This window comes from Octodon degus, unplaced genomic scaffold, assembly GCF_000260255.1.
Source record: "Octodon degus isolate 3935 unplaced genomic scaffold, OctDeg1.0 scaffold00104, whole genome shotgun sequence".
In the NCBI taxonomy this organism is placed as follows: Eukaryota; Metazoa; Chordata; class Mammalia; order Rodentia; family Octodontidae; genus Octodon; species Octodon degus.
The window spans coordinates 4,285,379-4,296,000 of NW_004524680.1; the positions used below are offsets into that span (position 1 = coordinate 4,285,379).

The window sequence follows — 10,622 nt, forward strand, 5'->3', positions numbered from 1 at the left end:
CGCCACCCGCCGCTCCCGCCTCGCCGGCGGCAGGCGGTGCGCGCAGGAAGGCCCGCCCCTTCCGGCGCGGCTCCGGGAGCGGCGATTCGGCCTCCGGCGGCGCCGCGCCCGGCTCAGCCAGAGCTGGCCCCGCCCCAGCGCGGGCGGGCTCCTTCTGGCGCCACTCTGGGGGCCGCCGCCCACCTCTGGGTGGTGGCGCGCCTCCACAGCAGCGGGACCTAGCTAGGGACGGAGGGCCACCGCTCGGCCGGTCTGTCGATCGATCGGTGGGGCGGGCCGGCTGGCTACCCCTGGCTGCACCAGGCGGCTGCACCTCCGCAGGTCTCAGGCGGCTGCCCCGCCCCGCCCCGCCCCGCCCCGCCCCCTCCCAACGTGTAGCTGTCCAGGGGCTAAGTCCTCTACGGCGGCCAGATTTCTGTGCTTATCCTCTGCAGCCCCAGCAGTGCCCAGTAGTGCTGCTGCCCATAACATCTCCTTCCCTTGTCCGCGCTTCCTCTCTCACGGTCTTCTGGAGCCATCGCCGTCTCCGCAGCCTCGAAATCAAACCTAGCCCCGCTTTGGTGCCGCCTCCCTCACCTGTTCCCTCCCTTCCCCGTTCTATGCTGTGTGGCCTCCAGCACTGTGAACTGAATTTCTCCATAAAGTGCCAGCTTTAAGCATTTGCTTTATTATAGTAATGGCAACCGACTGATACAGAGTTGAACACTGAATTCCTTTTTGCCAGCCGACTCAACCTGCAGTCTGATTCTCCAAATTTTGCCATTCCTGGGTCACTATGGCCTAGATCCTGAGATACGAGGAAGGACCTCCCACTTCCAGGACACGGGAGGACCCCTGAGTTGGTGGGTAGAGGCCAGTGGGCCTTCTGCAGAGCCTCCCCCTAGTGGGCATCCGGTGCTCAGGGGAGCAGCCCTGGAAAAGCCTGTCTCACTTCTTGCAAGACCAGCTTTTCAGCACGCTGTGTCCAGGGACGTTCCCCCTCCTCCAGCTGACTGTCAGCTGGATTCTCAGATTGCTGCTCCTTTTTCTCCTCTGCTTCTCTCCTCTCCCCTCCCTTCTCCTCCTCTCGGCTTCCCATTGGGTGTTGAATCCTGGGCCTTCGCGCTGAGCTAAACCCCCAACCCCAACCCCCAACCTTGCCTGCCTGCCTGCCTGCTCTTTCTCTCCTCTCTCTTTTTTTCCTCTCTCCCCTCTCCCCTCGCCTCTCTCCTCTCTCCTCATTCCTCTCTCCCCTCTCCCTTCTCCCCTCTCCCACCCACTCTCCCTCTCCCCTCTTCCCTCTCCCTTCTCCCCTCTCCCTTCTCTCTCACAGGCAGATTGTCACTGAGTTGTCTAGGCTGGGTGTAAATTTGCTGTCTTCCTGCCTCAGCCTCTAAGAGTGCTGGGATTACAGGCATGTACCACCACATCTGCTTGCATATTTAGTTTTGTAAGAATTAGCCATTCTGTTTTCTAGAGCACTTGCGCCATTTTGGATCCCTACCAGCAGTGTACAAATGACCTGGTTTCTCTTCATCCTCACCAGCATTTGAGTGGCCACTGTTTTTTTTTTATTTTGGCCCTAACTGTTGAGTTCAGGGATGGGTGGCAGATGGGTTGTAAACACACTTCTTTCCCCCATGTGTTTGCATATGTCCCTCCATTTTGATTTGTCTTGTGTACCTCTCCCCCACCCGTGGGGTCTTTTGCAAAGAAATTTCTATTTTGGAGTATTTTCTGTTTCTCTGTGGACTTCTCTGAGGGATTTCCTAGTTGGAACCATGGCCAGGCTTTGTTCACCTGACTGGAGTTTTCTTGAGTAAGCACCTGAGAAGAACCCCAGGTGACTCTACCCAGGTGCCTCTGCCCCTGAGAAGCCCCTCATATTAGAAGCTTCCTTCCAATCAGCCAGACCCCCATGTCTTGAACTCTGTCACAGTCTAGTGGGTAGGAGTCCTCTGACGCACAGCCTGAGGTCAGCTTGAGGAGGTGCTGTTTTTCACAATTCTGAACTGGTGATATCTTAGTCTTGGGAAATTCCTGTAGTGGCCCTTGGTGTGAGGGAACTGGGTGCAGAGGTGACCCTGCTCTGCCTCCAGCAGCACCAGCCTGCTCCCATGTCTGCTGGCTTTTGTGAGCCCTGTGGTCTCAGGAGGGCACTGATGACGAGGCGCCTTCCTCAGGAATTTCCTGCTTTGGGGACAGTGCCTGCTCCTCAGCAAGTTCTCACAGTCAGAGCAAGGAGCAGGAGGTGGACTGTGGACGGCTGCTTCCTGTCCTGTGAAGCAGGAAATTCATAGAAAAAGCATCCAATAAATCAAGTCTCCAGGCCCTGTCACTTTTTAGCAGGGCCAGGGTTAGGCAAGAGAGGGAGAGGTGACCCTAGAATGATATGAACACACAGGACACAGTTGACCTGGAAGGGGCATCCTCAGGAACTTTGGGAGGCCTGCCTGCTGGACTGGGCCCTCTTCTGACTCTAGAGCCAGCCAGGGCATCCCTCCTCACTATGTCGGCTTGTCAGAGTGGCCCCAGTGAGGAAGGGAGAGCATCCCCTGGGTTTGCACTTGGGCAGCTAACTACCCAGAGACTGATCTGAAGTCTGGGACATTTCTGCTTCCATTTACCACTAGCTTCGGGCACACATGTGTCCCTCCTTGTCACTATATCTGAGCAAACTGGGTTCTGCCAGAAGAGGTACATCTCTCCAGCCCAGGTCCCTGTCCTGGGCCTGGTCCCAGGAAGGGGGTACATGTATTAGCTAGATGAGCGTGTGATTATGGAACTGGCCATGGTCAGCAGACAGAAGGATGGGCTGGGGATTCTTCAGTCAGAATGTGGGGCACACGTACTTTTTCTGTAAAGGGCCAGCTTTCAGTGCTCCTCCTCTGAGTCTCCTGTGGAACAGCCAGGCCAACTTATGGCAAGTCAGTTCAGAGGTCATCTCTGTTGACGTCAACCCTGCCTCTGAGTCCTGGTCAGCCCCATACAATTGTATATCCATTCCCAGCACCTCTGTCAGGGGTAGAAGTCCCAGCCTATAATGTGACTCCCAAACCTGGCACCAGCAGCACTGGGGTGAGAGGAGGAAGGGCCAGCATTTCACCAGGTCACCTTTGTATCTCACCATCACGGTGACCTGGAGCTTAAGTGCTCAGGGACAGTGATAATGCAGGTCAGGGAATCTCCACTGCCACTCAGCTCCCGTCACAAGAGTGTGGAAGTGCTGGAGCAAGGATTCAGTCACTAGCACAGGGAGAGTCCACCAGAGCCCCAAAGCTTCCCAGGAAAAGGAAAGAGTTGGAGAGCATAGGCTCTGGTCCTGCTTTAGGCTGGTTTGCCTGGTATTTCCATATCATCCAGGAACAACAGGGATCTTTTGTGCTGAGTCAAGGAAGCACACACAGCAAAGCTGAGGGTCACAGAGTTCCTCCTGCACTGGCCTAGAGAGAGCCCTGGAGTCAGCAGAGCAGCTGAAGTACAGGCAATGGCTGCTGGACACTAATGTGGGCCAAATGCTCAAGTGTACAGAGACCAGGATGGAAGCTGAGGAACAGAGGCTGTGGGAAAAGGGGCTGGCAGCACCTCTACTGCAAGCTGTGACTCCCGCCCAGCCTGTGATGCTCTACAGAGGGCGGACTCAATCTCAGGGGCTCTTGTACTTTTGGCCTTGTCCTCTAGCTAAAGTACCCTGTGATTGCATCCTAGGATCTGACCATGTCTCCCAGCTGAAGCTTGGCCATAGCCCACAGGAAAAGGCTGTGTTCCCAGATGGGTGTCTGTCACGCTGACCGACAGGTTCTGGCCACATCTCTGTATCCCTGTCCCACTCTGTGTTCTTGGGCTGGCCAAGTCTCCTCCAGAGAGGTCCAAGCCAACCTTAGATTTATAGAAGAGGAAAATGAGGCCCAGATGGAACAGATGAGGTGTTCTCCAGCCATGCTGGACCCTATCCTGAGGCCTTTGGGTCACTCAGGGTCCTTTCACACCCCCAGGTGGTACATATCCATTCCTAGGGGCACCGGGCTTCTGTGGCCTCAACCTGCAAAGCCTACCCTTTAGGCCTTAGGACTTCTGGTGTGCATGTCCGTCTGTAGCTCCTCCATGACCAGGTAGTGAGTGATCTGACTAGGGAGCCCTCTGAGCCTTAGCCAGGGCAGGTTCCATAGGACACAGGCAATTGCGGGGCCATTTTCTTGCATCCTACTTGCCCCATCTGGAGGCATGAGTAGGTTTCCCTCCCCAGCAGGTTAATTCCACTCAGAAGGAGGAAAGGGCTATTTTGGTCCATGGCTTGGTCCTGTGGCCTTTGGGCTGCGATAAAGTAGCCTTGTAGAGGCCGGGAAACAGGAGAGAAGTGGGGGACAGACACCAGGTTTTTCAAGGGCTTTTCTGCTAGGCCTTATTTCTTAAAGATTCCTCCATTTCCCAGTAATGCCACACACTGGGTTTAGGCTTTTGGGCAGATTTAAAACTCAAACTATGACAATGCTGACCTCTAGCACTGTGACATGAAGTTGTGTTGCTTGAAATTGTCCAGTAATTTGCTGTGGGGAGCTGAGGTAGACCACATGGATCCTGTAGCTGGTGTCCAGCCCCACTCAGTTCTTCGCTGCCCAGCTGGATGAGGAGCAGTGGGCTCTATACAACCTTGTTACTGTAGCTGGTGTCCTGTACTGGCTTTCATGCAGGGCCTAGGTTGTCTTGGCTGTCATCATCCCCTGATACTTCTGCCCCACCTGGCCTGAACGGTGGGAATTCAATGACCTTGGCCAGCATCCGGTCTCCCACCTCTGCAGCAGTAGCTCAGGCCTCCTGGCGCCTCCGTCTGGAGGCCTGAGGTGCCCTTGGTTGGCAGGAAGTGCTGGTGCTGGATCCTAGAGCTACAGTGTCGCAGCGTGTGACCCTGAGCAGCTATAATCTCTTTCTTTTGTCGGTGGGCCCAACTGTGCTCACGTTGGACAGCACAGCAAAACCCTCTGGGTGCCGGGACAGCCAGCTCTGTGGGGCAGCTTAGACCTGTGTTTGGGATGGTTCCTGGCAGTGACACTGGGGTGCTCAGAGCGTGGCTGCTTCCTCTCTGCCTTCAGGAGGGGAGGTCAGGTCAGAGCTCAGTGGGGAGTCAGCTGTGCATTTGGGTCCCTGAGAATGGGATGGGGACCCCGGGAGGAGACACTATCATAGAGGCAGGAGCCCAAGGTCAAGACGCTCTGGAGTCGGTGACTTCAGACTGAGCCCCAGGTCCCAGCTCATTCCTCATGAGGCTCAGAAGGATCCACAATTGAGGGTAATGGTAAGCTGGCCCCTCAGATCTGCATGCAGCTTTAAGACAGCCCTTCCGAGGAGCAATTCTGGGAACGCAGGTAATAGTGTCCAGTTTCCAGTTAGACATGGCTGGTGCAGTCTCTTGGGACCTAAGGAGCTTGGGCTAGCACAGGTAGGTGTTCCTGCAAACATGCACTCAGAATAGGGTCCTGACAAGTGTGATGGTGACACTCACAGGCAGTGAGAGCTCTCAGGGCTGAAAGCTCCTCTGCAATCAGCACCAGGCTGGTAAGAAGCTTGAGCTGGAGGAGAGGGGATTCCCAGAGGTCATGGAGCCACTTAGGGTGGGCCTAAGATTTCAGCCCCAGGAGTCTGAGTTGTACATCAGCATGGGCTGTGTGTGTGAGTGAGACAGAGTGTGCGCATGTGTGAAAAGTAACTGGCTTCAGCATAGAAGAAGTTTATTTCCCTCTGAGGTCAGCAGATCTGAGACAGACAGTGCAGAGCTGGTGTACGCCTTCTGGTCATCAGTGGTTAGAGCCTTCCCCCGTGTTGCCTTATCATGCTCAGCAGGCGGCTTCATGGTGTAAAGGGCTGCTTTGTACCTTCCAGTCCCCAGGGAGGAGACAAGGGTGCTCCCTTCACCCAGGGACTTAACTCCCTACCTCCAGCTGGCTCTGGGCTTTATTGATAAGGAAATGGGCAGAGTGGACAAGTGCAGGCCACCTACTGCACGATGGAATGGGCTCGGCAGGCAGGAAAGGACCCTCCAAAGCTGACCAAGTTGAGCTAGTGACCTAAGCCAAATAAGGACATATTCCTGTAGGATTTGCAAAATGTGACTTTGCAAAATGTGACCTTGTCTACAGTAACAAAGAGATAACCCTTGGTCATGACTAACTCTGTAAGCCCCCCTCCTCTTCCCCCTACTTTTGTGGTTTTCTGTTTTAAGAACTGTGCCTCACTTAGGCTCAGTGCACATTCTTGTCAGTTTCTGGGGAGAGCGTTGTCCCTGAGCTCAGCTAGTAAAGCGCTCGAAAATGTCCCTTTGGTTTCAGTGTCTATTGGTTTTGTGATGTGCCACCGGAATCTATGACGTTCTTTAAGCCTTTGTCCTTACTGCTCAAATAAGGACGGTGAGGCTGGGTTAGTGACTGAGGGTATCTTCCTCCCATCCCAGGGCTCTGTCCTCTCACCAGCTGCTGGTGAAGCAGAGCTTGGTACAGTCGAAGAGGTAGCAGCCAGTGGACCAGCCCAACAGAAGAGATGCCATCTGCCCAGGCAGGGTTCTCCTGCCCAGGCTCCCACCTCAAGGGCCACAGGCCCTTTCTGTCTCTTCCCAGTATAGATTTGATGGTCGCACTCCCAGCCTCCTCCCTATGCCCATCAGGCTGGGAGAAGGGTGGAGTTCAGAGGTGGGAATAGGGCTGAGCTCCAGTATTCCCTCCCCCCTTCCCATTCTCCCCTGTCCTTCATTACTTCCTGCTTTCCCCTGGCTCCACCTCCCCTGTAGGCTCCCAGAACCTCTTTCCACCCCAAAGCTCTTTCCCAGGCTGTGACCCCAGTCACTCAGGCTGAGCCAGAAGGATGGCAAGCTTGAGCCCCAGCCTGGGAAACTTAGAGAGACTATTTAAAACAAAAACAACAATACCCCCAAATCCTTGTTGCTCCAGACAGGTGGGGGAAGAACTTTATCCAACACTGGCTGCTCTTTGACCTAAATGACAACTGAGTTGGAGGAATTTTGTGCTGGGAAGTTAAGGGTGAAGATGGCATACTCCAGGCATGCAGTGTTACCTGTGCTTGGCGCTGAGCTAGTGGACACTGCTACAGACCATAGGACCTAGGGATGCAGGTGCTCGTGGCCCAGATCCAAGGAGGGCCGGAGGTTGATGGATTGTGAAAGGCACTCCAAATTTATTCTTGGAAGCTTGTGATGGGGAAAGGAAGCCCTGAACAGAGTGCTGGCCTGGCCCAGTGTGAGAATGGGCAGGGGATGGGTCTTTAGGTCCCCACTACCCAAAGGCTAGTGAGGAAGCTGAGTAAGAGGGCGATGCCTACATTTTTTGGACAGCTTGGAGGGGCCTGTGACCCACCGGTTTGGGGATGACCAGCTCTGTTGTCCCAGGGACTGCCTATTTTGCCATTCTGCGGGTCCTGGACTTGGGGCTGCTGCCAGGGTGGGACATTGCACATGGGAGACTGGCAGCAGGTTTCGGTCATCTGGGTCCCCTCCACGGTCTTGGTGATGGGTTGGCAGGAGTCTGTGCACCACATGGAGTAGGTGGTCAGGGAACCAGAATCTGCAGGGAGGAGGGGACGGGTGCTGAGATGAGGTGGGGCACAGAGGGCAGCCTGTGGGTGGGCGCAGGTATGCCAGGCTGCATTCACTCACCTGTGTTGCTGTGGCTAACGAGCATGACGCAGGAGTCCCGACTACTTGAGCAGCTCTGTATCTGGTTACAGCTGTCCCCATGGTGTAGCAAAGGGCAGACGTAGCATGGCAGTGCTGCCGGCAAGGCCAGGCTCAGGCAGGTCAGGGCCAGGCTGCGGGCACCCTCAGCGCCTGCCTTCCCAGAGCCCTGTTTGCCTGCCTTGTTAGATGTCCCCAAACCCTGCCCTGCAGGAGCCTATGCTGGGGGCTTTTGGAGGAAGTAGTCAGGACAAGGCTACAGGGGAAACTTTCCGCTTATTTCTTGTCACTTACTCAGTGACCCTGCTTAAGGTGGGCAGTGAAGACCCAGAAGGCAGTCTGACTAAGCCTCGCAGAGGAGGACCTAAGGCAATATTGTGCAGGTGGGGAGCAGGCTGGAGCCAAGGGCAGCTAAGGGAGAGCCAGCAGGGTGAGGGCATGGGGGGGGCAGGCCACGTGGTCTAGGTGCCAGCGGATCTCCTTCATCCTTGCCCGAGCAGGCTGGGGATGGGGGACGGGCAAATGGGTACCTCTGTCTCTGCTGCCAGGGATCATGTTGGTCTCCTCTTCTTCCTCCTCCTCCTCATCATAGCCATAGCTGTCTGGACCCCTGTCATCCTCCTCTTCCTCTTCCTCCTGTGCCTGCCTGCTGCCTGGCCAAACAGGGACACACAAATTTCAGCTACCCAGGTGCAGGACACATCCTCCATGCCGAGTGCCAAGTCCCCAACTCCTATGTCTATCTTTGTCACTAAGGCCTGCTCACTTCACAGAAGGAGGAGCTGAAGCCAGGAGAGGGCAGCGACCCCCCAAAACCTGTGGTATTGGAAAGGCCAAGCATGAGGTGAGAGCCATCTCCCTGGGTCTGGGGACTCCAGCCTCATCCTCTCCTTCCCAAGCCCATCTCTTGTCCCAGGCTGGGGGGGTGGGTCTCTGGAGGTCCCCATAGGCCAGGGCTCTGCCGCCTCCCCCCAAAGGGTTAGCATGCACCCTTGCACCTGGCTGCCCACACAATAGCAGGGTCAGGACCACGGCTTCAAGTGCCTTCATCCTGCAGGACACTGCTGTCCCTGTGCGTAGTCGTTCCTCACTCTGTCCTGGATCTGCGTCAGTGGGACGAAAGGCATCACATGGGGCTTCCCGTGGCCCCCACCAGCTCCAGTCTTAAACAATGGACCTCAGTTGGTCCCCTCTGCAGGCACCAGGCCAGGGACACTGCTTCCCTCCAGGGGGTAGAGGGGAAGGCGAAGGCATTGTGTCCAGCTCGGAGCGTCCTGTCCACCTGTGCTGTTCCTGAGTCTGCGGAAGGTGAGCATCAGCCTCAGGAGCCACCTGGCCCTGTCCTGGCTTCCTGGCTCCTGAGCCTCCCTGCCTCAGCCCCGCAGTGTGGGTCAGAAGCCTGGCCTGGGCTGTGTTAGTGCCCAATGGCCCTGACTGTCCACTTCCCTGGGGACCCCATCTGTGTAGCCATAGGGGCTCAGATCCACACCCCATTTGCCCACCAGGGACTAGGCATCCTTCCCTTTAGAGGATTTCACTCTTGTTTCATCCCCAGCCAGGTTTGCTGGGACAGTGGGAGAAGGCTGTTGAGAGGGAATCGGCTTGGGAATGATGGGGCTTAGCAGGTGCTGACAGGCAGGATGGGTTAATGGGTACTTACTATTTGGGCAGGGTCCACAGGAGCATGGACAGAAGCACAGGAGCGAGTAGAGATCCAACAGCAGTATTCAGAAGGTACACAAGTGTGCATGCTCCATAATAGCACTGCTCGGAGAACTCCTGAGGGGCATATCCTCGACAGCAGTGCTTCGGGGAGGTCCCAGGTGACAGCCAGGCAAGTGCTCAGGAGCAAATTCTGAGGGCCACCGCCTGATGACAGCACCTCTCAGTTCTCTGTTTTGCTCCCTGTTAGCATGCGGGGAGGGGCTTGTAGACTAAACTCCAAGGCAGAGACCTCCTTGGCTGGCTCTGTTCTATTGTGCAACCAGCATTTTAGGAAACTGGCTGACTTAGCATGTGGCAGGAAGGCAGTTAGGACAGATAACATTGACTTATGCAGTTCCCAGGATCCCTCAGATAATACTTATCAGGACAGCCCGATATCTGTACATTTACAGTGTTCCCTTGACAAGAATTTGGGGAAAGCAAAAGGGGTGTTTCAGGAATGTGCTGCTAAATGCACTCAATGTGCCTTCTGCAGACGCCAGAAGGACATTCACCATTGACATAGTCAGCGCTCCCCCATCATACCTACTCACCCCTCTGTTGCCCTCCTCTCAGCAGGCTTGCTGGGCCCGGGCTCTGCTGCCCCTGGCTCCCTGCTGTTCCTTCTGCCCTGGGTGCTGTTCCTGAGGAGCTCACATAGCCGCCCCCAGCGCCATTCCGCCTCTGCTCCCGTTACCGCCCCAGAAGGGTCTTCCCCGGTCACCCACTCACACCTTGTCCTCCCTGGGCGTTGCTCCTGGTGCTGTCATCTCAGCCCTGCAGTGGTCCCAGGGAGCTCCTCTAGGCCAGCCTGTGTTCTGGGTAGGAGTTGATTGAGAAGAAGAACAAGAAGAAGGTCACTCTTTTGTGAACAGCAGCAGCCTGCCTGCCTCAGCCTTCTGCTTCATCACTGTCCCCCAGTGTAAATAGGGTGAGCAGAGAGCTACTTGGGGATCAGGGCAGGGGTAGATTAGAGGTTGGGTTGATGTCAGCCCACCGCGGTTCCCAGGCTTCATGGTTTGGGTCAGCCCCTTAACTTGCCTTAGCCTCTGTTTCCCTCACTGTCAAGGGCTGGGCTGGACATTCTCTGGGGCCACCCAAAGCAGTGCTTTGAGCCCCAGATCCTCCTTCCCTGGCTCTGGAAGCAACCCCTTGTCTGGTCTTATAGCTTGTCTAATACTAGGACTCATAGAGGACAGTGCCTAGCTGGGATGACACTGTTCTGATACCTCAGCCATTGTCCACTGTCCCTTTTTTTTTT

General features: G+C 55.7%; 1 protein-coding gene across 1 annotated transcript; it reads right to left on the reverse strand.

The window, feature by feature from the left end:
- Window positions 1-5,688: 5,688 nt before the first annotated feature.
- Window positions 5,689-9,631, reverse strand: Gpihbp1 (glycosylphosphatidylinositol anchored high density lipoprotein binding protein 1). The gene is made up of 5 exons (XM_023723998.1): window positions 9,318-9,631; window positions 8,656-8,760; window positions 8,188-8,310; window positions 7,640-7,753; window positions 5,689-7,547 (listed from the first exon to the last, which is right to left on the reverse strand). The coding sequence occupies exons 2-5, from the start codon at window positions 8,705-8,707 to the stop codon at window positions 7,249-7,251; spliced, it is 588 nt and encodes a 195-aa protein (XP_023579766.1). The 5' UTR covers window positions 8,708-8,760; window positions 9,318-9,631; the 3' UTR covers window positions 5,689-7,248.
- Between the last annotated feature and the right edge of the window lie 991 nt (window positions 9,632-10,622).